Raw genomic sequence first — 26,827 nt, 5'->3', positions numbered from 1 at the left:
CTTCTCTCTGTTGTAGTGAGGTAAGCGTCCTTTCCTCCGAGGGGGCAGTGTAGGACCCATGTTCACCACAGCTTCAAGAGGCCCACTTGTTCCGTTGTACTTGGATACACTAGGGTTGAAAACTTCTTCACACTCTTCATGTAATTCTCTGAAGGCACCACTGAAATCCGGTGGTAAAATGTTGTCAGGGTCAATTGTTACTGTGGCTGAGTAGGGTGTTGTAGATGACTTGCAATGTGTCCCCATGTGTCCTATGTCATGTTCCAGCTGACTTGATGCCGAATCAACAGCAGAGATGCTCCGGATTTGACAGATATGTTCATTCCTTTTCAACAATAGGGGCTCATTAGTTGTGATAGTAACCCTTATGACATTACCAACCGAGGACACCTCCTGTACATGTGGCCAGGCCATTTCCAGTTTCAGCCTCATGTTGCTGGGGGAATCGAATCGTGGCTCAAGTGCCCATGATGCATCTTGCTGGAGCACGTCGGGAGTAACAAGTTCCACATAATCCCCAGGTAGCACTGTTTTCTGATGTGGGGGACCGCGTGGAACATAAGCCTGGGCTCGTCTTCCTGTGACATTACTGCAAGGTTGTTGTCCATAGTAGACGATAGTTTTACCACCAATTACAATCTGTTTCTTAGCAGGGCGAGTTGCAATGTCATTACTAACGAGGAAAGGGTTCCCGGCTAATACGTCGACATCTAGTTGCTTCATGACCAGAGCATCAAGCTGAAATGTGTCGTCGTTCCTGGTCAACTGACAGTGAACTTCTCCCACTACATCCAAGGGTGTTATGCCATCTGCTTGACGAGCCATCTGCGAAGCCGGGCGTGTTGGAAGTTTGATAGCCTGGGCAAAGGAAGCCCTGACCATGTTTGTTGTAGCACCTGTATCTAGAGTCAGCCTTACAAGGTGTTCGTGATAGAATGTATTGAGGAATGATGACTGGATGACATCGACACGACCAATAACAGGTTGGTCAAGCAGGACACAGTGGTCCTGGTCGTTGCTATCAAAAGTCCCCTCACCATGTACTGTGTCACCCTGCTCAGGGTCATCAACATCCACAAGACGAGAGCGACCATACATCTGTCGTCTGTCAATTTCAGGTACATATCTGCAGTCCTTTAAGTAATGAGTGTTGTATGCTGGTCTGCCTGCTGTCTTGCACAAGATGCAGACTTTCTGTTGAGTCTTGAAATGGTTACTTCTAGATTTGTCACTAGAAATAGCTGCGGCTCTCATAGCTTTCGTGTCCTCAATGCTGTGAAGCTCACCCATCAATGAAGAGATAGCCTGGGAGATTTCTGGTTTCAAAGATGCAAGTGTCTGATTCCTCAATTCAGCACCATATTTTTGCTTCACTAGCTGGGGGAGTTGAGGATGGATAAGCTGGAGCCATAACACAACAACCATGTTTTCTAGTGTCGGGGTCAGGTCTTCATCTTGGTCAATTTTTTCACCATGGTGAGTGATCTCAGAACGATTGGTAAGTAAATTATCTTCTATAAAAGCCATCAGACGCTGGTAGAGATCTTCATAGCGCTCATTAGGCTGCATCTTGATGTCAACAAGGTTGAGAAAATTAGCTCCAGTTGATTGGAATCCGTAGTGGAGTCTAATCTTTTGCTAGATATCTCGTACAGATGTGGAATTCTTGATTATTGAGTTCCTACTGATGACTGTACAGTAATTAGCTATCTGCCCAAGCATAAGTTCGGGGTGTATGTTTTTCTGTTCAGCCGTTTTGCGCCGGTTTTCCTGTACATCATCACCATCAGACTGCAATCCTTTCAATGGGTTAGTTGCAGTTTTCTTCAGCCAAGTGCTGCCGTCAGCGAGAAAGGGAGCAAAATTTGCATCTAAGGATAAGATATACACTATATTCTGCCTCCAGTTTTCAAACGAGTTAATTGTCTCATTCCTTGTGAGTTGCCACTGCTTCGGGGCTCGGAGGTTAGCCATGTCGCTGAGATTTCATGAGCGCTTCTGTAAGTGAGGCTACACATGACCTGAAGAACCGATGCTTTGATAACGGATAAATTCGAGGTTGACGCAACTGTACCTGATATGAGAGGGTAAGCGAACTTGTATCGTGATCTCTGTGTATTGAAATCCACACTAGCGTAGGTTAAAACCGCTGCCACCACGCCAATGAGGACAAGATCCCTTTCTCTTTCAACGTGCGATTTTATTGCCACGAATTTACCTCCCGAAAACCCGAACCGGAACAACCGGGTAATACAAAAATAGAACTGAAACAGCGAAACGAAACCCATATAATGGCGCTGACGCTTGAAAGGAAACAATACCTTGAAAAGCAGGGCATCTTCCTCTGTTTTAATCGAAGCGACAGTTTGCCCTCCGATCCCACGCAAAGGAAGCGAGGAAGCTACGTGAAGGGACAGATTTTATCAAATTAACGTACGAAGGTATGCCCCAGGATGAAACAGGACCTATAAAAAGTGTGCAGGCCAAGGCTTAAATGAAATCTTCAACAATGAGTTCTGTCAAACAAATTTTGCACAAATGCCATGATACACATATTTGACTGCTGCGTCTACATAGCGCGGGCGACTGACATGTGTATTCAGCTCTCCACTGAGATTAGTCTTTCAAGGATTACGGCTTGTTGGTAGGTTAACTCAGGCACGACACACACGTCTCGTTCACATAAGGAGTAAACGATTGGCGCTTTCAGCCGTAATCTTCCCCACTTGGATGGCTTCCATGTCTCACACAGAAACTCACAGTTTCGGCATCACAATCAAAACATCAAAAGCTTGTGTGCCCCAATCAAGTGCCTGTGCAAACATGACACCAATCAGGCTCATTTGAAGACAATTTTGTGAGTAATAACTCACACTCACCATGATGCTACTTTAGGAATGTAACTATGTTTATCTTGAGGGAAAGTAACATATAGTACCAATAAGAACTAAATATCACAGCAACCGTGTCTTTGCTTTCACTCCACATAGAAATATAGACAATACCAAGGCAAAACGCACCAATGAAAACGTAAAGCGTTTATTCATCCTTCTAAACAGCATCAAACTAAGTACAAACATAGAACAATTACATTTCCTATCAAGCCAAGTGGAATTAAATACAATTATTATAACAAGGCAATAACATCTTAATTCGTCCTTCCGAAAAAAACATCAAACGAAGGACAAAATTTGAAAAAAGAATGAGTTCACTATCGAGGTCGATGTCATGGAAATATGCTGGGTCTTCACTTTTACCGACCACCTATTGTTCTATGTGGGCAAGTCAGTGAAGCGGAATAACCCACTAGACAATTGATGTCTCTTATATTTTGCTCTCCGTGAAATAAGGTCCCCCTCCCCATAACTGATTCCCATAGGGTGTGACAAATACAGAACAAGTATTAACCTTTTCGCTTGGTCCATGCCGTACAAATAACATGCTTCGGCAAATATGTACTCTGGTAACATATGATCTGCTACCGCTCAAAGTAGACATATTCTCTCACATGATCCAACATCAGTCACTTTTGACTGAAATCAGTTATATAAAGATCTTGCGACTCACCAATATCACGCCATCTTTTGATGGTTACCCAGTCATGTGGGAATCTCTGTTATTAACACAATGGCCAAGTGTGGCAGCACTCAACAAAAGTAATCTGTGACACAAGTTCTGATCCCATATTCTAATTACCAAGCTCCATTTAGTTCGGCCATAAGTGATCCGATGCAAATGAAGTGTGACGCCCAAGTAGGTATCAAAACTTACACATAATTAAACAAACTATGGGTTACACATACTTGTTTGTTCCGATTTGAAAAGGTTGCATTGGGCACATCAGGTATACACATGAGAATTTGTTCAAACATGAAGATCCACCATTTTGTGTCTCTTGTAATGAAAGAGTCAAGGATGTCTTGTTTGACTGCAGTCAATTTTCCATGACATGGGGAAATATTTCGAAGTGAAAACGCTAAAGAATCCTTACATTAACGTCATTTATCATTGAATCTTAAAAGAGATGAAGTTAACTAAAGACAAATGATGTATATGTCCTGTAGACAGATGCCATTACATCCTTGGTAGTTTAGATCAGTAACTGAACTTTAGTGGCTGCACTCTCAATGGGTGTTTAAGTGACATGACATTATTGTCCTCCTAGGAGGATAGGTAAGTCCCAAAACATTCAAAGTAAATTTAAAACTACTACTAAGTTTATTGTAATCCCTGTATGTGTGATATTTGCGCTAGATCATCGGAACCTGCTAATAGCTGAAGGGAATCGTGTAATTCTACAAAGGACCCATGCAGACAATGATGTAATGTCTTATGTAATTAAGATATTTTAGATTTACATACTAGTTTTAAATTAATATCTGTGATGTTTCAGGTGATGTTTTTCTATCCCATGTTGACGTAACCGTGAAGATGTGGGTTAGGATATTTCCCTTCAGTAGCGCATGCTTGTCGTAAGAGGTGACGAACGGGATCGGGTGGTCAGACTAGCTGACGAGGCTGACACATGTCTATTACTGTCTATCACTATAACGTCAGGACCGCCTCCATGTAGCCGACTGCTGCTGGGTGCGGCGTTAGACAAGAATCGCTATCATGCTCTGCCGAGCTTAATCAAATTAAGAAGAAATATTCAAATGTTTTGACACTTCCGTATGAAAACTTATGTACAGAACCTTCTCTGGCTAGCTCACAAGAAAGACAGCGTCACTCAGCGAAAACAGTTACTGTCACCAAAAAACACAGATATATTAACATATAAAGAAAATTGTAAATAAATGTGCAAATAGATAATCTACAATTAATAGAATGCGGTTGTTGAGAGTGCAAGAGTATAACCGATTTTTTCAACTTGATTGTACCAAATGTTTGCATAACAGTTCAATGTCAGCTTTTCTGTATCAAATGTTTGCATGTTTAGAGGAACGAACACCTCATTTTGCCCGAAATCAGTTTTGTAGAGGAAATATGATTTGTCATGATATGAAGAAAGTGAAATTTTAATATCTTTACAGGTGAAGTTCCGGGTTGTTATCTTTTGCATACGACAGGCATCTTGCTTTTCTGCCTGCGCTGTTCGTATGTTACTTTGTCTGGGAGGATAATGATTGAATGAATGCATTTGTCCGATTCAAAGTCATTTACAAGGTTATTTTGTTGGACAGAGTCCAATCTGTGCTTTGTTATTTAATCACAGTTCAGATGTATTACATGGCATTACGTCTGTTTGTGAATTGAGCCCTCTAGTTTGACATACATTTCTTTCCTACAGTTTATCTGAATGTATAGTCATAGAGTCACAGAAACTGGCACTAGGGCCAGGGAGTCGCGGAGGGCATGTTCATTGTTTGACCGGATGTGCCACAAGCGAGGTCCCTGGAGCAGGGAGAAATGAAGTATGTAATCCAGCTGTTGGCTTCTGTTGTTGCTGTAGATGCTGCTAACAGACAGGGTGGATCGGCTGATGGATTGTAGCTGAAACCGAGGCAAGGTTGGGTCACGTGGCACTTGCTACCACAGTCACTGGCTGATATGGCATTCACTGTAGCCACAGGTGTGGACAGCTTCTTGTTCAGACTCTTGTCGTACTTAGCAGCTGAAGTACAGAAGATAGAAATATCCTCGAAGTTAGTCGATGAAAGAGATTAACAACAGCATTCCCTGGTGCCGATAATTATGTGACACTGATCTTCACATAAAGGGAAAGAATACATCTGGGAACAGCGTGAAACGTTGCTGTGTTCGTTTGCTACTTTGTGAGTGCTGAAGTATATACGATTTTACATTATATGTACACAGGTTTAAATGAGCGAGAAGCCAAAGCGGTAGACCAAAGTCTCTTAACAAACAGTTACCGTTTTTTCCTATGGGAGTGCCCTGTACCTCCACTTCACTTACAGCCAAGAAGTCTGTGATGTTTCTCCAAACCCTCACGAATCGCACAGGCTGCTCATGGGAACACTTGAAGGTTACACTTGCTCCAGCTGATAATCCTGCCGGCCATTTACCACACCATGTAATGTCGTCATTGGTGCAGTCAGCATCTACGGACGATACACCGATGTATGCATCAAGGATGAATTGATCTGAAACGTTCAAGGGGTATTAGTTGAGTCTGTAATAATACTGTATACTTGAATTAATGAATCAGTGGAAGGTCTTTAACACACAGACAAATGACGTCCAAGATAATTGCTTTAAATGTAACATGTCAGATTTGTAACAAGATGAGTTCAGTTTAATAACAAATTACTGCGCAGATACTCTCCTGGTGCCTTCAAATAATTCAAGAGTATTTGGTTTTAAGAAAATGTAAAGGTTACTGACAGAACCAAGTAGAGTCATGCGTTGAGACGGTGATGTTGTGTACGGTATAGAACCCTTGTAGGTCTCCCTGCCAGAATGGGCGTAGTTGAAGTGTAGTAACTGCTGGATTCCATGTCCAGTTTCCATCTTTGGCATTGCCAGACGGGTTGTCTGTAGAGTAAGTAGTACTTTGGCGCGTCGGTTTACCCAGCATGATATTTGCTGCCTTGACATGGATCTGATCTGCAGAAAAGCGGTTGATATAATTTGTACGCATTACGAAACACAGGATAAAACACGGGTTCGTTATTAGTAGTTGTAAAATACGAACAAGCTTAAGCAGTTATAACCAACATTAGCTAACATCCTTTAACGTCCAGTAAGATAGATATTGCTTCATTATGATTCAAACGATAAGTAGGGTGAATGAGTAAGTTTAGTTTCACGCCACACTCAGCAATATTTCAGCTATCTGGCGTCATGACCAGACAATCCAGTGATCAACAGCTCGAGCCTCGATCTGCGTTATTGGGTTGCGATGACATATATCAACCATGCCCGTGAGCCTGAGAACCCAATACCGTTAGTTGCCACTTATGACGTTACTGGAGGTGAGTTCCAACCGGACCTTCTAGACAGAAACTGTAAAAAGAAATCATGTCTCGCCAATATTGTATAAGATATAGAAAATATTATTTTGGATTTTATGATTTCATGTATGCTTCGTTATTGGTACATTATTCTTAATTCAGTTAAAAGGCATATTTGCTGCGATGACTTCACTGGAATGTTCACTGACAAATGTACACAATGTAAATGTCGTATTGTTAGTGGCAGGTCAATGTAATATACTTGGTTACTTATAAAGTATACAAATATCCACAACTTGTCAGGAGTGGAAATTACTGAAAACAAATACGGAGTTGACTGATCAAATACCTTCTTTGACATTATTGCAGAATCAGCATAACCTGTCAGCAAGGTTTTCTTTTTATTTTAGGTAATTATTTGTTTGTGTAAATAATACTTACCAGAACTCTATGGCTTTTCTATATATTGTAAATGTATTTTTCCAACTGAACTATGTTTAAGGAAATATAAACTGCCATACATTACAAATCTTTGGATGTTTGTCATTGGAAATACGTTTGTCAATAAAAATACTACAGCCTTTTGATGTTTTGGCTAAACAGATCTAACAGTGGTTGAAATTCAAACTACTGAATAAAATGTGTTAAGAGTTGTCTTCCAAGAGTTGGGTAATACATGCAGTAAATATCTATAAGATAAATAAGTCACTTACACGCCATTGTATTCTTTTAACGAATCTTGCATTTAACCGCCCAATCCTTTGTGTGTGTGTGTGCGCGCGCGTGTGAATGATTTGCCGTGACTAAATGCATGAAAATGCTCTCAACAAGTCTAAAATATTCCAATATGTATTGAGTTAAGAACAAGATAAGCAAGATACAATGATTCACAACAGAGGTTTCTAATACAATGCAAATGAGTGAAATAAAAAACCCAAAAAAAACAAGCAAACAAAATGGGTCACACAATGTAATATAAACTCGCCAAAGTCTATTCCAATGAGAGACACCAAGCGAAGGAAGCTGGCAGTGGCATCAGTCAGACAGAGACTTTGACAATTGAAGTGGATGCGTTTGCTAAGAGTCAGACTGATGAAGTAAAGCTGGTAAAGTAAATCCATGTGTGTGTTGTCAACACAACAGCCAACCTTATACATACACAGTCACTGATTCTTGAGAACTATCGCTAAAAACTCTAAACATTGTGACCCAACAACAACTATCGATGTCAGCCGATCAGGTCAAATAGTATTTTCAATATAAATGTACGCTTCAGAATAGGTTTTAATGATAAATATGTCTTTGCATTGCATGGGTTATTCGTAACACATCTTTTGAAATACAGTCTTAAAGTATATAATTTTGATGGAATAGTTATTTCGCAAAACATATACTCATTGTTTTATTATTCTTGTTTAAAAAAACAAAAAACAATAAAATGTTTTCAAGTTAAGTGAAAAATTCTAATGGTGGGCTGACGTGAGAACTGAAAATATGAACCACTTTTAGTGAGTGAGTGAGTGAGTGAGTGAGTGAGTGAGTGAGGTGTTTTACTCCTCACTCAGCAATATTCCACCTATACCGCGGCGATCTGACAACGCAGTGATCAATCCAGTAGGAACCACTTTAGAGATGGCTAGAGCGTTATTTCTGATAATGTATCAGTAAGTGTTAAAAGTCTTTTATCCAAGATGCCAAGTGTTTCTTAATCAAATTTTCTCTGGGCTCTTTCTGATGTTACCATAAATGAAGATCAGGTGTAAATTGAATACCTATTACATCATATGGATCAGTTACACATTCAATCTTCAACCCATTGCATACTTCATCAGTTGTTTTAGCCTTTGATCCACTCTAGATTGCCTTTTTTTAGCTAAATTAATTTCCTACCTGAATTTTGCAGTAAAAACATTAATCCTGTCATTAGCAAAGTACAGACTTTTGTTTCGTAAGTTATCACATGTATCCACCTTATATTTCAGGACAAAATTCAAATTAATGTAAAACTAGATTGATAAAATCTCTTGATACAGTGTTATCACTCTTTCAAAATCTGTCAAAAAGACATGGAATGTGTCGTTTCTTTATTTCAAATATAATGTCATACAACAATTTTATTTTTACGAATCGTCCTGTCAGGTATAAAACCAGTTTGATTACAGTGAATATGTTCATCTCATGTACTTTTAATACATGAGTGAGTGCGTGCGTGAGAGTGTGAGTGAGTGAGTGAGTGAGAAATTATCGTTGAATCGGCAATATCAATCTATGAGCAATGCAGCAGCTGATACTTTATTACTATCATAAACTAAAGTGCTTGGCCTACAGTTTTTACGGTTTTGTTTTCTTTAAGCATGATGAAAGGATATCGTCTTTCCTCAAATTTTCGTTAAAACAGTACCTCTGTAGAATAATACAACATACACACATACACGCGCACATGTTCACACATACAGTAAAGCATAGAAAGGGAGTCAGTTAAAATATTAATGTCAGGAAAGTCAGCTCGTGTCTGAAAAACAATAAACAGCTTTGACTCTGACAGATTGTGTCTTATAACCTAACGTTCCACATACCTTGTACCACTAAACAGCTTAGGGTGAGTATAAGCTCGGCGACAGACAGCAACATCCTTCACTCGTCTCTTGGTGGTTTCTTGATGTTCCAGATTGTTATCGCTATCAGCAGGGTGAGGTGAAGAGATTGGGTTGGATGCTTTGGTAATGCAGCCTTGCACCTAAGTGAAGGTGAATGAATGAATACTAGAATGTAGACGATGTTAAGAATATAAACCTCATTACTGGTTTGGTGGTTACGTGTTCCATGAACGTGAAACATGCTTTACGTGTATCCGGGAGGTAAGTATTGACACACCAAATCTGAAGGTTGTAAGCAAAGTTGTGATTCAGCCATAATGAAAAAAAAAACGTTTTTGTTAGAACACAGTTTTGCGTTTCGCTTTGAAAGCTGCGTGTCTTTTGTGTTTATGTGGTATTACCACTAATCAGAATCGCTAGAAATTAATTGACTGACCACCAAGTTATGACCAATAACATGTGCAGACTATCTATTCTCGAAACGTTCGTAGCCCTACGAATTTCTTAAGCCCATTCTTAACACATTGGCTACGATCAAAGTTACGAACGTTTCGAGAATAGTTAGCCTGCACATGTTTATACCATTATACAGGAAACATATACACGTATAAGCATTGATGTATACTGAAGTGAAAATGTGTATGTTTAAGTAAATTTTCAGCTTTTTCAAGCAATGGCAAAGCGGGGTTGTGTAGCATAATAATTACTTGGTCACAATATTAAAGGTTTTAGTATTCGTTATTATGGGTCACATTTCCTACGGAATTTTTTTAAGTGGTACGCCTTAAAGGTAGTACTTGAGAGTTACCTCCTTTTGAAAAAACAATAACAGGATTTCTACGGTTTGGGCGATGGGCGTAAGTGCTCGAACCTTCGTGAAATGACAGCATATAAATATATAAAGCCTAGTTGTGTTGTTCGGACACAAACATTCACATGACTGCAGTATATCATCAATCGCTGCCAACGTTCCATCTTCCTAGCCGCCGTCAGACCGCTTACTGTGTTACATTCTGCATATCTCTTTCTCTCTCACAATAAGAGTTTGGTGAGTTTGCTATATTATATTTTGTGACCCATTGCCTTAGATTTTCTCTCATTTGTACAGTATTTGAAATCGATATTGTGAAATTGAATTGTGACTTTGTATATCTTGCTCTCTTTGGTAAAGACAGTATTTGAATGTTTTAGACCTGTCTTTGTTCTGTCACACAAACGAAAACCATGGTTCAACGATGACTGCAAACAAGCTCGGAAGGCATGGAAAAAAACAGAACATTAAATCCGTGGCCATCCTATGGTGATTAATTCAAATAAATTCAAAATTTTAAATGCTAAAGCACGGTGTACATTTAAACACAACAAATGCCAATCTTGGCAAAATTATATATCTAACATAAATTCGAGGACACCCATGTCCAAGGTATGGAACATGATCCAGAAACTTAAAGGTAAAGGTACTAAATCTAGTGTCCATCATCTTAAACATGGAGATCAAGTACTTACCGATAAATCAGATATAGCAAATAAACTGGGTGATACCCTCGCTAAACATTCTTACTCTTCTAATTATTTACCTAAATTCCAGCAGTATCAAAAACAACAAGAAATGAAAACTATTAATTTCAACTCAGATAATGGGGAAGATTATAATGAAATTTTTTCTACTTATGAGCTCCATACTGCACTTGATCAAGCTCATGATACTGCTATAGGAGCTGATAACATACATTATCAACTCCTGAAACATTTACCAGAATGCTGTCTGGAAACTCTCCTAAATATTCTTGATGATGTTTGGACATCGGGTAACTTTCCTCCTTCATGGCGTGACGCCATAGTAGTACCAATACCTAAACCTGGACGTGATCATACGGATCATTCCAGTTATCGTCTGATTTCATTAACTAGCTGTGTTTGCAAGACCATGGAACGCATGATAAATAATCGACTTGTTTGGTACTTGGAAACAAATAACCTTATCACAGATATACAATGTGGTTTACGGAAAAACAGAAGTACTGTCGATCACTTAGTGCGTTTAGAATCATTTATTAAAAATGCACTAATTAACAAACAACACGCTGTGTCTATCTTTTTTTATCTCGAAAAAGCATATGAAACTACTTGGAAATATGGCATTTTAAGAGATTTACATGACTTCGGCTTGCGAGGTCGTTTGCCTGAATTTATAGCCAAGTTTTTAAATAACAGACAATTCCAGGTCCGTGTGAGTACTACCCTTTCTGATCATTACAAATCATGATCAGGGTGTTCCACAAGGCAGTATTTTGTCAGTCACTCTTTTCAGCATCAAGATCAACACTTTATCAAAAGTTTTAAACGATTCAATTGATGGATCGTTATTTGTGGATGATTTTAATATTTCTTGTCGTGGTAAAAATATGTATACCATTGAACGTGAATTGCAGTTGTATTTAAACAAGATAAATAAATGGTGTCTTGAAAACGGCTTTAAATTTTCTAAATCGAAAACTGACTGCATACATTTTTGTCTTAAGTACCAACTACATAAAAACCTTGAACTGTCTCTAGACGGGACGCCCATTAAAGTTGTCAAGGAAGTCAAGATCTTGGGTCTAATCTTTGATTCACACTTAACGTTTTTACCGCATATTGAATCACTTAAAATGTCTGAAAGCACTTGACTTATTGAAGATGGTGTCAAATTCTAAATGGGGAGGGGATCAAGCTACCCTTCTCCATCTATATCGGTCACTCGTACGTTCTAAACTTGACTATGGCTCAATCGTATATGGTGGAGCCTGCAAAAGGAACCTTAAACTTCTTGATTCTGTCCACCACCAAGGATTAAGACTTTGTTTTGGGTCTTTCAGAACTTCACCTATTGACAGTCTTTATGCTGAGGTTGACGAATCATCTCTTGCACAACACCGTATCAAATTATCTTTACAATATATCACACAAATATACTCTAAAGAATCTAACCCTGCATATAACTGTGTCTTCAATCCTCTTTATGAGGATTTGTATAGCAAAAAGTCTTCTCTTGTTCCACCTCTTGGGCTCAGAATAAAGCCGTTTATTGCTGCTGCCAGTATTGAACTATACAATATGGCTCCTTCCCGTCTTCTTTCCTCTCCTCCTCTATCAGTTGGTTAGGCCGCAGGTTGACCTAACATTAACATCACTTAAAAAATCACAAACTAATGAATTACAGTATAAACAAGAATATAATCAATTAAAACATAAATATAGCAATTATAAATCGTTATTTAGAGATGGGTCCAAGGATGGTGGCACAGTCGCTTGTGCCACTGTCATTGGATCCAGAACAATATCTTCTAGATTACCAGATAATAGTTCTATTTTTACAGCAGAAGCTAACGCCATATTAACAACTCTTAAATATATTCAAAGACACCATAAACGTAAGCAATACATAATCTATGTCTTATCCAGCATCTCAATTATGATAAAGCGTGGCCAGTAGTCAAATGCTTTTGTAGATCTGTGTTCAGTATCATCAAGATCAATGTCAAGTGGACGTTCTGTCTCTTTGGTAGGGGTTTGGTATTCCATGGTTAGTATTTATTGGTTCATCATCCGAGCTCCCCACCCACCATGGAGTATCACAAGGACAATGCTAAAAACAAGCAGCACCAAGGATACCCGGATGATATACTCCAGCAGAAAAGTTAAAGTTTATTCATTCCACCAGATTGACCCATGAGCCACCACATTCTGGGCATAGGAGTCTAGGCAAAAAGATGAAAGTGTATATTTGAAATTATGATGGTCCAAAAATTTGCCAAGACTTACAAGATGAAGTTTTCAAATGTTTACATTACAAAATGTAACACTCAGGGCATGGCGTGACCAGCGGATTGGTTGAACTGGGCCCATTCAACCACCCTTCTAGATGAAATAAGGGTCGAAGGGGTGTGTCGAGCAAAGGGAAGGCGGTCACAGGTCCCCAGTGCTCTCAACCCCCAGACTCCCGTCCTCCACCAACACAGGGCCGCAACCCACGGCAAACGGGTTGGTGTACCAAATATCCCCCCGGGTCCACAACGGGGATGTTGGCGAGCTCTTGGTGTTACCCAGCACCCACCACGAGGAGGTGGCTCGCCACGGGTTCCCAAAAAGGTATGATGTAAACATCCACTTTAATTGAAATTATTATTAGGCTTGGTGTGAGAGAGAACAGCTATGGTAAAATGTAAACAGAGCGATCGGTGCGACAGCAGATAATGTAGATTCAGGCGTTGATGGGATTTTGATGATCAAAAGCGTGGCAGAGATGTAACCCCAGCGAATATGAATGAATGTGAGTGTGATTGTCCCCCTCAACATGGCAGGCAGCCTTTATATATGTTTTATACAGTCATTTCCGAAAGTTCGAGCACAAACGAACATCGTCAACACTGTAGAATGGTCTCGAAACAGTATCCCAGAAGTGAACATCGAAAACTAGGAACAGATAAATTCAGGAATGCCAGAATGCTAAAAGTGTTGAACAGATATTAAAACTAAATGTGACCCATAATATTTACTATTCAAAACACTAAACAGTGTGACCCAATAACAATTATTACTGAATTAATAACAAAATATACGGAAAATACATAATCGTAATACTGTAAAATAATTGTCCTCCTGAGAGGGTACTTAAGTCCCAAATTAATTCAGTATTAATTATTATTGGGTCACAATGTTTAGCGTTTTGAATATTAATTATGATGGGTCACATTTTGTTTTTCTGGCTGGTCAACACTTTTAGCATTCTGGTTTTCTGGAATTTATCTGCTCCTAGTTTTCGATGTGTTTACTTCCGGGAGACTTACTCGAGGGCATTCTACAGTGTTGACACTGTTTGTTTGTGCCCGAACTTTCGGGAAACGACTGTATATGTATAAAACGGCTGGTTGCCATGTTCAGGGCAACACTCACACTCATTCATATTTGGTGGAGTTACGGCCAACGTTTGAAATCCCTTCAATGTCTGAATCTACATTATCTGCTGTCGCAACGATTGCTGTGTTGACATTCTGCCATAGTTCATTCTATCTCACACCAAGACTTTGGTGTGAATGCTATATTGTATTTTGGGACCCAGTGACTTAGATTTTGCTTCTCTTGAATTGTATTTGCAATCAGCATTGTTATATTGACTTTGTATACCTTGCTCTCGTTGCATACTAATAATATCTGAATATTTTAAACTCGTCTTTTTTCCGTTTTGCTGGTTCACAGGGGATTTCTTACATCATTGTTACGGTAAATTATTTACCGTAACAAAGAAAATTTCAGTTTTCCAGTTTTTAATAGTAGAATAAGTGTGTTTTTATGACTAGATTTGTCCAAATTGCTAACAGATGAAGGGATGATGTAAATTCGAATAGGGTCCATGCAGGACGCAAATGTACTGTAAGTCCCAATGGTCCTTAGTATGGTGATCTACCTTCAGTTGTTGGCAACCTATAGCTCATTTATATATTGTACTGTCCTCTATAGATACATTGTTCTAGGTCTATTCGCTAGTTTTACATCCTACTCTGATATTCTAGTTAGTTTTACTGTTGGCAGGGTTTTACAATGTGTGTGCTATTAATTCATTTGTTTTTTTCATAATTAATCGTTCTCGTCACGATATGGCTGCAATATTGCCGATGTTAACTCACTTGCTCACTCAGAACATCAAGATTCAAGGAAGCACTGCTCGAGAACAAAACGTTCAACCATGGAATGAATATGCTGAGAAGCCGCGGATGCAGAACATGCAGACAGACTATAAACAACACCTCCCTGTCTCAAATGAACACAAAACAAATGATCACTGCCGATTCAGTAACCACTTCGAATTACGGACACACGCCTGTTGACCAATTAATTAAATTCATCGCGCACATTCATGCATTCATACATAAATGAAGAAAATTTACTACAGTCCAAATGACGCTGTCCCAAAGCTTGCTAAAGCTGTTTGAGTCTCAGAAGAGAAAGCACAAAACTGGCTCAAAAAGCAAGTGGTCACGCGAGTCTAACTGCCAAATTGTGTTGAACAAGAAGACCTCCTGTTTCTCCTGGATGACAGGGTGAGATTTAAAAACGTACACGTATGCCATGACCATCTCCGACATCAGCAGTCATTACAAAGAAACCAAACTGCTGACAACCAAAGATTCGAATGAAATTGTCACAGCTTGAAATGTATTAACAAATGCAGCCGACTGACCCTGCCAGACGACGTCCAGTTGAGGCAAGGCGTGGCAGGAGCTCACATCAGCCAAGCCATCATTGAGAGATTCAATCGCACCTTGGCTGAATGCCTGTTCTTGCATTAGTACTCAAGTGATTTGTTCGATTCCCCAAACAGAAACTTTGAATAGGTCGCACACTTGCAGAGAGTGATGGATGGCATCAACAAAGAAGTCACGAGATTTGGGGATAAGAGACCTGCCAAAGCCAAAAAAATGAAATCGCCGAGCTGGCAGCAACACATCGTGATAAAAGAGAAGAGAAACAAGGGAGACAGCAGAAAACATGCCACCAATCTGACATGGTCCATGAAAACGTAGGTCGACCTGGTCAACAACAAAGAGGGCAAACCAGACCTGTTCTACCTGAAAGTCGGGTTGCCGAAAGCATTAGTCAGAGAGGAGTTGATGAACGTACCTTCTGTCATGGTCCCATCGCCCACAGTGTCAGTTTTCCTTTTCACAACCCGATGAAAAAGTGAGCCCCCAATTAGCGACAGGCAGATACACAGACATAAAATTATTACAAGAACCATGAAATTGTGTGAGGCATATGCTGAGATCGAAACTGGTTGTTTGCCCCTTCATAAAGCAAAGAGGAAATATCACGTATCGCAATCCAGATATATGAAACTCTGAGGTAAAGACCCCAAGCCACAAACGAAGACAATATCTGATGCGAGAACCATATCCTGCTGCAATTGGCTACATGTCCGATATTCCTACCTGGTCCTGTACCCCCATTTACTATACTACTGAATGGAGGGATGAACCCGAGTTTGATCTGTCAAATGTTTAGAAGAACTGAGGTTGAATTTAATCCAGTTTCTTCTCCTGTCCTCTTTCAAGACATGAATCTCATTAACCAGTCGAGACAATGACCAACTATTCAGCCGATCCGAATTTTCACACGTGAAAATAAAAGAGACACTACAGCAAATATGATTACAGTATATTTCATTTTATTGTTTCATAAGAATTTTTCAAATACAGAAAACATCATACAAGCGTAGTGTTGGAATATACAATGATTGATTGTATGAAATGATGCAGATTTGTACTCATATATCCACTTAAATGACCCATGAAGACTGAAGGGTTAGAAATATTGACCTTAAGTAGCCCATGCTTATCGTAAGAGCTGACTAACGGGATTTAGTGCTCAGGCTCATTGATTTGGCTGACACATGTCATTGGTTCCCAGTTGCACAGATCGATGCTGTTGATCATTGTATTGACTGGTCCAAACTCGATTATTTGCATATCGCTGCCATATAACTGGAATATATGGAATATAGCTGAGTGCAGCACAAAACTAAACTCGCTCACTCAACTTGAATGAGGTGGTCTATAAATTCTGGTTATTGTAGTTGCGCAATGGAGGGGACCAAGTCAGCAGGAACCAAGAGTGTAGTGTAATCAATATTTGACTTCCGCCACATATCAACAAACCAAACATACTGATGGAACCAATCTGCATTTACGCCCTTTGGAGAACCCATGACCAGATGTAGTATATAAACCTAGAACCTTTACCTGGTAGTTTTATAGAGACAAGAAATACGCATGTGCTTAAGTGTGGCACAATACTTATACTGGTTAGGGTTACTTTTATCAATAGTTTATTTATTTATTTCAATACTGAAAGGCCTCAGGCCTATAGTATAAAACACACATCATACTACTCATGATATAAAGTAGTATAATATCATGGAGTCATATCATACCATATAATGCTGTATCACGTCATATTAGATCATATGATATCAGATGGTACCATGTCATGTCATGTCGTATCATATATGTTCTCACATCGGAAATAGTATCATACCATATCATAATACATCATATCATCGTCTCACGTCATATCCTATATATCATATGTCAGAGATCAGCTTGTACATCATATATAATGGCATATCAAATCATATACATGACATTTTAGCAAATGTAATATAGTATCATGCTAAATCACTCACTTCTCGATATCACACATATCTTTATATCATTTGTAGGGCGCACTCCATATACATATCATTTATAGAAGAATTGTCTGGATAGCATAGCTTTGTGAATAAAAATTGCAATATTTTGGATTACCTTTTCATTTGAACACGTCAACAGTGAAGAGAATTTGGCAATCGATGGATGTACAAAATAGTATTCTTTCATATATTTTCTGCGTAGTGTATCAAATGCTGGACAGACAAGAAGGAAATGATATTCGTCTTCTATTGCATTGTTAGTGCAACATTTACATAGTCTATCTTCTCTTTTTATATTCATAAATCTCCCCTTTTCAATCAATAAATCATGGGATGAGCAACGAAAACGTGATAATGCTGTTCTGAATTTCTTAACATTTACACATGATAGATAACCTTCAGTATAAATGTGGGTTTTTAGTGTTGAGTAATACTTACACTTTGTTGATAATGAAACAATTCCCAACCACTTTTGTTGATATATGTCTTTTAATCTTTGTGTGAATGTGTTTAAAAACAGTGATGGGGCGAACACTTTTTGATCATACCATAGGTTATGGAATCCAGTTGAGAAGAGTAGGTTTTTTACTTCTGATACCCAGTTCTGCTTACCGTTTTCATGCAACAATAACATCATTTCATAACATTTTTTGGGTAAACGGTGTGATGACATGTTTAATAACTTTATCCAATATTTGATCACTCTAGTTTGCTGGAATATGTGGAGGGGAAACCTGCCACATTCTCCATATACCATAACGTCTGGTGTGCTCATCTTTACTCCGAGAAATGTTTTACAAGCAAATAGGTGAACTTTTTCTATACAATCAAAGTATTTCAAGCCCCAAATTTCGGCACCATAAAGTAAAATCGGACTGATTTTGGTGTCAAATATTCTAAAAAAGGATGCTAGATTTATATCTCCTAATACTCTCAGGTTTCTTAATATACCGATTAGAGCCTTACGTGCTTGCACAGATGCGTATTTTGTGTGTGTCGACCATGACAGAATGTTTGTAAAATATACTCCAAGGTATTTGTATGATGTAGTTCTTTCTACGACATTACCCTTATAATACCATATTTCCTTTTTCGATAGTTTACCTCCTTTCTTGAATGCAATTATTTTTGTTTTATTCATGTTTACACTTAGACAATAGTTTTGGCAATAGGTTTCTAATTCGTTTATCTGCTTCTGTAGGCCGTTTATAGTGCTAGAAATGAGAACAATGTCATCTGCAAATAATAAGAGGAAAAGATAGAACATATCGGGATGCAACTGGATACCATGTGAGCAATTTCGCTCAATCTGTACCGCTAGCTCGTTTATGAAAAAAGAGAACAGGAACGGGCTGAGTACGCAGCCTTGCCTAACTCCAATGTTTACATCGAATGTTGCAGACACCTCGGTGTTGTTTCTAACACAGGCTTTCACATTTTGATATATATCACTTAATAACTTACTCATTTTGGGGCTAAGTCCATTCATGTTAAATAATGACCAAAGTTTATGTCTTTGGACAGAATCAAATGCCTTAGAAAAATCAACAAACATTGCATATAGCTTACCACTCTGTGTATTCAAATATCTCTGGATCACACTCTGTAGTATAAACATGTTATCGGTTGTTGTGTAACCCTTTCTAAATCCTGCCTGGGCTTCATTTATTTTGTCCATTGATTCACCCCAAAAAATTAGTCTTTGGTTAACAATCGATGTGAACACTTTACTGAATATGCTCAGCAATGTGATTCCTCTGTAGTTATCTACTTTATTTAAATTTCCTTGCTTATGTATAGGCACTATTATCCCAACCGACCAGGCTGTAGGAAAGGTCCCTTTTTCTAATATCAGATTAAAAATCAATTCTAAATACGGTAGAAGAAGATCAGCAGAGTGTTTAAAGAATTCTGGAATTACATCATCTATTCCCGGGGATTTGTTAACTTTAAGGTTATTGATACTTTCTAGAATCTCTTGTCTCGATATAGGAGAGTCAAGTATATCTTTTGAAACGTCACTGGTTGGGTTAGAGTCTTCTGGCCCACCTTCATTACTTTTTGTGTCTTCCTCGCTACCCGTATTTTGACATGCAAATAAGTCTCTAAAGTGGTGGAACCATTCCTGGGTTTGGATATCATTATAAGAATCCTTTTTCTTATTTAGGGATTTAAGTTCCTGCCAAAATCGTTTTGAGTCATTTATATTTTCTTCTATTATTTTTTGCTTATTGTTATAAAATGAAGTACGTTTATATTTGCAGAGGGCATTATATTTATTTCTTAACAGGTTATACTGTATCAATGAGCATTTATCTTTATCTTTCCTGAACCTATTCAAAGATTTACAGCGTTCAGATTTGAGTTTTCTGCATTCATCGTCATACCATTCGTTCAGATCATTTCTCGTACTTCTACACTTTCTTTTCATATCTGACGCTGCCAGGCAAAGGGCATCTACTATAAGATTAACGCTAGTGTCTATACATGTGAATGCACTGTCCACAGATTTATCTAAAATATCTTGCACAGGGTCCGAGAGAATGTTCTCTCTGAAGGAGTCAAGCTTGTTATGATCCCAAACAAATCTATAAGTATTCTTACAACCAGATTTCGTACGCGACGATTTCACATGAAGCGTTCGTAACTTCATAGTGAGCGGAAGATGCGTTGACTCGGGTCGAGACGTTATCTCAAAATCAGATACATATTCAAACAACGGTGCAGATGATATAATATAATCGACGACGCTTGCGCCGTTATTGCCAATGAAAGTGAAATCTCCAACTTTAGTGTCAGACCCACATCGCCCGTTCATTATGTGTATGTTAATTACTGCACAGAGATCCAGAAAACATTTTCCAAAGTTGTTTATTATCTTATCGGCAGAGTAACGCACTTGGTTGAAATTATCACATATAAAGTCTAGGAATGCAAAGTTTTGATTTTCAACTTGTTCAAGTATATCGTCTTCGACAAAATCTGCATCTGTACCTGTCCGTGCGTTAAAATCTCCACCGCATAAGATCAAAACATCTTCGGGGATGTCACTAAGTATTTGCAGTAGACTATCTTGGAAAATACTAATACCATTTTTACATGATAACACAGGTCTGTTGTACCAGGTAGATGATTCTGGGTGTACATAGACACAGGCATATAGAATATTCTCATCCAGACCAAACATCTTTTTGTCAAACATAATAAATATGGAATTTTCAGTGATTTTCGACCACAGTAAAAACTTCTCAAACTCTTTTTTTATCAAGACAAATATTCCACCAGATAATCTACCGCATTTAGCAATTCGTTCAGCATGTTTGCTTATCAAAACGTAGTTTGAAAATACATCTTGTATATACAGATCATCTACCCAAGTCTCAGTTAAACCTATTACATCAAAACTCTGTAAGTAATTTATAAAGTCGGATTCAGAAAGTTTATGGAAAATTCCTGAAATGTTCCAAAATATAAAATGGATGTCTTTATCTGACACATTTGTGTTTTTTTTTTCGCTATCTTTATTGTGATCATTGTAGTGTTCTAAAGGATTTTTGCGAGTGTTCTCAGCCTGGCCTAACCCCTATCTATTTTGTGTTCTGTTAGGACGGCGTGATGCAGTCCTATTCTTGTCTGTTTGACGTTGCTGACGTGGTTTGGCTTGTAGATTATCGCTGGTAGTTTGAGGGGGTGTGTCGCTCTCGTTTACCCTGAGTATTGGGGCCTCACTTTGTGCTGTCTCTCTCGGCTCCTCAACAAGTTTGTTGCCTTTGTAATAAAATCTCCTATCTGGATGTAAACTTCTTTTTCTAGCAAGCTCTTGTCTTTGTGCAACCGTGAGATCATTGGCGATGCCAATACCCTTTTCCTTCAGAACATCCCTCATTTTAACACTATGCCATTTATCCTCCCAGTGTAGCATTTTCACAACAACAGGTCGATTTGAATCTGATTTCTTTGCATTTATTCTGTGGGCCCTCTCTATGTCTCTTGGTCTTAGTGGTGGTAGTTCCTTCACTTCCCTTGCAGTATTAAGCACTTCCAGAACCTTAGCCTTGCTTTCAGTGTATGTCTCTTTACCTGAAGATTCTGGAATACCATACAATACCATGTTATTTCTCCTGCTTCGCTGCTCCTGATCCTCTATCCTCGTCTCTAACTCACACAGATAGTCATCTGCGTCTTCCATTCTCTCAATCAGCGAATCTATGTCTAGTCTGAGTACATTCTGTTCTTCTTTAGTGTTGTCAATTTCTGTCTTAAGTTTACTGATATCAGACTGGAGGGATTTTATGTCCACTTTAACTGAGTTGATTTCACCACAAACCTTGTCTTCTGAATCCTGGATCCGATTAAAAATATTGTTTTGCATTTCCTCTAATTCTTTACTCAGAGGCCCTGGATTCAGTTCTACATCACCAGCCAGATGTATCGTTGATGGGAGAGATGAAGCACACTGTATGAACGGTCGCAAAGTAAACAATGTGTTAGGGCTAGTGACGTCACAACTGTCACACAGGTGTAAACATTGATCGGTCGACAGCATGGATGTGAAGAAAGGCAACATGTCAAACTGTTCCCCATATTTGGTCAGAGAGAAGGAGAGAATAAGATGCACTGATATCAGTAGAGCACATATGGTGAGTCGATAGGGCATGTCTGAGCCGTCTGTGAATGGCGTGTACCTGCTGTTTACATGGTCAACCTGCCGTGTACCCCTCGGGTGTTTAAAGCGTCCGATCCTCGCTCTATAGAGCGAAATATCAATCATCATGAATGAGAATCTGTGCTACAACCTTTACTGGGTATCTGTGGCAGTTTATATGTATGCTGGATGCGGGAATGTTATATTACCAGACTTTCTTTTCTTCTCAGCAGATTTCATCGACTTCACTCAGGGGCGCATAACCACTCAGGGGCGCATAACCAGTGTGTCAATAAATAAATAGATTGTTATTCAACATTTTCTATATTCTTAACTACTTTTGTCCAGGCTAGTAAATAATAAAGTAATATTTATTAGGAAATATCTAGTTAAGACAGTTCCATAGAAAATAAATGGAAAGGTGTCAGAGATGTTTATAGGAATTATAATTTCTGATAAAATTAATTTAATTGATGAATTATTTGAAGTTATTTGTTTGGTATTATGTAAACAAATGATGATGCATTGACGTGGACAATGTCCCATAAGCATCTGAAGCTGGATTAAAGACAACATAATTCGTTCAGAATTAATTAAGTCAAGAATACGTTCTCAATATTTGCATAAATACTTACCTATACGGGAACGAGGATAGTTAAGTGACGAATCTGTTAACTCATTAAGCTCGAGAGCCACTTCACTGCTCAACACCTGGAACCACGTGCTGATTGCCTGGCTGGCTGTGGTGAAACTAATTAGGGCTATTCACGCCTGATATTCCTGGCAGGTTTCGTAGATTACAGGAAACTGTCTCGTCATACGAGCAAGTCCTGATTGTTTAATTGTTTGATTGCGTTGTAAAGGTATATGTTGAAAGAAAGCAGGAGTGAATACATGTCATATATGTAACGTTTTACGTAATTTTATTACACGTTCACGTGTAGACTTTTGATGGCGTGTGTATTTCCTTAACGCATGTTTGTAGTCTTTGTATGTAAGACATAATTAAACAAATTGTCCCTCTCATATCGTTGTGTGAGATTAAATTGTTCAAAACATCTATGTCAATGGCAGTAAAGAAGAATTTACGCACATGCCTAATAATCTTCTATGAAAGAAGCGTTTTTGCTGATACGTTGCTAGTATATACTGAATATTTTAAGGTAAGTACTTATAAGCTAATGTGTGACTTACATGGAACAGATTCACAGGTTGTCACTTTGGTTCATCTAGATGTAACGCAGAAAATATACGTTATCACACGAACATATAGTATTCCCAGAAAGTATTGAATCATGTTGCGCCATGTAACTCATTACGTTTATTAACTTCTGGCGTTTTACTTACGTAAACATGTTAAAACATCATCCTTTTACAGTCTCAGTCTTGTTTTAGTACTTTGTTAGACCTCCTGGCTCAGCAATGCATGCCTGAATACGCCTAGGCACACTACCCATCAAAGTTTGTAGGTAATCGTGTGACAGGGTATCCCAATATTGGACCACCTCGGCCTTCATATCTTCAATATTTCTCAGTCCCTTTTGGTTTATTCTGTCCATCATGACTCCCCACACATTTTCAATTGGGTTTAGGTCTGGGCTGTAACTGGGCCAGTCTAAAACTTGAACATTTTCGCCCGACAACCACTGTTTTGTGTAGCGCGCAGTGTGTTTTGGGTCATTATCATGCTGGAAAATCCAATCATCTTCATACAATGTTTGTGCTGTCGGAAGAAGGTGACCATTTAGAATGTCAACGTATCTTTCTTTTGTCAAGTTTCCCGCGAAAACACACAATGGCGTCACTCCGCGAGCCGATATGCCACCCCACATGTGAAACTTCGGGCTATGATTTGGTCGCTGGTAGATAGGTTTGACAGTATCTTTGGTCCAAATTTTCACACAATTAGGGAAAAGCCAAACAGAACTTTCATCCAAAAAGAAAACATTATTCCAATCTTGATTTTCATGAGCCCGACACCAGATTAAACGTTTTTCCTTTTGTGCATCTTTCATCAACGGCGTGGGAATTCCACGTTTTTTCACCCTATTAAGTCTCTGTAATTCCTGACTAACTGTTTCATTGCATACCTGAGGACTTCCTCTGCTAATCATTTCATTTCTGATGTTCTCAACACTTTCCAATTTGCCCCTACTCACAATCTGCCCAAGTCTGAATTTCCTAGGCCGACCTGCCCCTGCTTTGTGCTCTATCTCGGTTCCTGTTTGAATATTCTTCAAAGTTCTGTATACTGTAGACAGAGGAATACCATGTCTACAAGCTAACACTTTAGCATCATCCTCACCCCTTTCAAAATCATCTAGAATGAGCTTTCTTTTCTCTCTTGCTGTAAATTCTGCCATGTCAACACAGCAAGTCGTCTGCTCAGACAAGGAAGATAACTCTTGACGTAATGAGCTGCCTTCTAAGCCTTCAAGAGTTGTCTCCCTTATCTAGTATGCTTAGTGCATAGTGAAAGCCCTTTTTCCAATCTTAGCATCATTAGAAAAAAAACAAAGATTTTCTCAATAATTTCTGGGAACACTGTACATGTATGCATATTGTACAATGCTATTCCTTGCACATACATAAGACAAAGGGTCATGTGATGGGCGTCATCAACGATCCCGTATCTCAGCTGTTCAATATAGTCCCTGACTTGTTATCTATGACCAATCGTATCATAATAGGTCATGGGGCGTGGGCTAAATTTTTGAAGAGCACGTTCGGTCACTAGACAGCTTGGATACAGATTCACTATTGGTTTGATCGTTGACCAATCGATATGCTAGATTTCGGTTTTATCAACTCTAGCTATCATGAAAAACTTTGTGTATCGTGAACATACATAATCGTAAGGATGCCTGAAATGTACATGTAGGACTAACAAGCACTTTGATGAGTTTATTTTTCTTTAAAGCGCTCAAAGCGCTACAATCCGATTATTTCTACCCCGGATAACCCAATCCAACCATTGAGTAGAGATGGTATTTATTTGCACATATATTTTGCGCACACAACATGTACATCAACCATAATGGCTTGCTGAACATTTCAATATAATCTGCACACTGTTACGAATAAATATCACAATTCAAGTACATGTATTATAGAATTAAAATAAGTTACACGATACTGATTCATTGTGATGTATACACTTGAAGTTGAATCTCCCCAAATATTTATGAAGATGGGCATACGTATATTGTTTTGAAAGCAAACGAATTTCAAAAGATTGACAATGGACTCCACAAAATGAATGATTTAATTTAGAAGGAGGTTTTGTAACCTTGTCACCGTTAATTCAATCAATGTGCAAGCATAGTATCTTAGTATTCACTCCCAATGACGAGTAACAGACATTTACCTCCTGTAGCAACATCTCATAATCCCCTTTCTCTCAGACATGTCTTTATTTGCCAGTGTAAGCCCCCGAAATTGCAAGCAATTGTTATCAAAACACATTAATAAGAGTAACCTCTCTCGTAAGAAGGGCTAATCTTTGATCATTACTGCTAAATTGATTGAAATAATAGGTGCAATACGAATAAAACCACCAATACGCGGCTCTCGCTGAATGGGAAGTGCTTTTTATCACCCCGCGGCTCTCGCTGTGAAAAGCTAATTAATTTGCCCCACATACGCGTCTCTCGGCCTTAATGAGTTAATGCACGTCGATCTCAAAAGTCAACGAACAATGGGGGAATAGAGTCATTGAGAGAAAAACAAAACAATACACTTTCTGGAGCTGAAATGAGAGGTGCATAATTACTATTTAGCTTTTTCTCAAATGTCAAACTTTGAAAGGTTTATAATTCGTCATAGAGAACCCGATAGTAAAATAACTCACATATATTAATGTTCAGGGGTGGATGTTCACCTGATATCACAAGGCCACGTTTCGATTCTCTATATGAATGTTCAAAAGCATTCATAAGCAATGACAAAGCAAATGACGTTCAAAGCAATCAACAGATTCTCCCACAAGACTTTTTTTTAAAAAAAGAGAAAAGAACAACCTACCTTTTATTTCACTCATGACTGTGCCGCTGCCCACGTTCAATATGCACCGTTGTAGTCTCATATATAACATTCCACGTAATGAATATTCATGAGTCCATCACATGAGTTGTGACGTCTTCAAGCATAGGCACAGCACGTGCATTTCCACGTGACCATATCATAATGTTCATCGATCTTATCCATCTGAACTGTTGTCTTGAATATTTGATAAATTTAGAAATGAATTTCTTCTCCTTTCGAAGAAACATTTTTCACAATTATTATCACAGTATTAATCGCTCATGCAGACTTTCTGAATTATGCCAGTAATCCCAAATATGACATAAGTTATGTTTGGCCACTTTGTTAATGGAATAGTGTAATCATACCAACAGATATGCAATATAGACAGGATTTTGTCACAAGTAATATCAGAATATCT

General features: G+C 38.6%; 2 protein-coding genes across 2 annotated transcripts; both read right to left on the bottom strand.

Moving 5' to 3' along the window:
• Positions 1-3,023: 3,023 nt before the first annotated feature.
• LOC137282315 (uncharacterized) lies at positions 3,024-26,440 on the bottom strand. The gene is made up of 5 exons (XM_067814058.1): positions 26,407-26,440; positions 9,491-9,651; positions 6,346-6,567; positions 5,874-6,104; positions 3,024-5,614 (listed from the first exon to the last, which is right to left on the bottom strand). Exons 2-5 carry the CDS (start codon positions 9,543-9,545, stop codon positions 5,331-5,333), a joined length of 792 nt encoding a protein of 263 aa, XP_067670159.1. The 5' UTR covers positions 9,546-9,651; positions 26,407-26,440; the 3' UTR covers positions 3,024-5,330.
• LOC137282236 (uncharacterized) lies at positions 12,576-19,227 on the bottom strand. The gene is made up of 2 exons (XM_067813969.1): positions 17,854-19,227; positions 12,576-12,668 (listed from the first exon to the last, which is right to left on the bottom strand). The coding sequence occupies exons 1-2, from the start codon at positions 19,225-19,227 to the stop codon at positions 12,576-12,578; spliced, it is 1,467 nt and encodes a 488-aa protein (XP_067670070.1).
• Positions 26,441-26,827: the final 387 nt, after the last annotated feature.

This window comes from Haliotis asinina, chromosome 4 (genome assembly GCF_037392515.1).
Source record: "Haliotis asinina isolate JCU_RB_2024 chromosome 4, JCU_Hal_asi_v2, whole genome shotgun sequence".
Lineage (NCBI taxonomy): Eukaryota > Metazoa > Mollusca > Gastropoda > Lepetellida > Haliotidae > Haliotis > Haliotis asinina.
The sequence above is the reverse complement of the archived record's forward strand: the minus strand, read 5'-3'. Positions and strand labels throughout refer to the sequence as shown.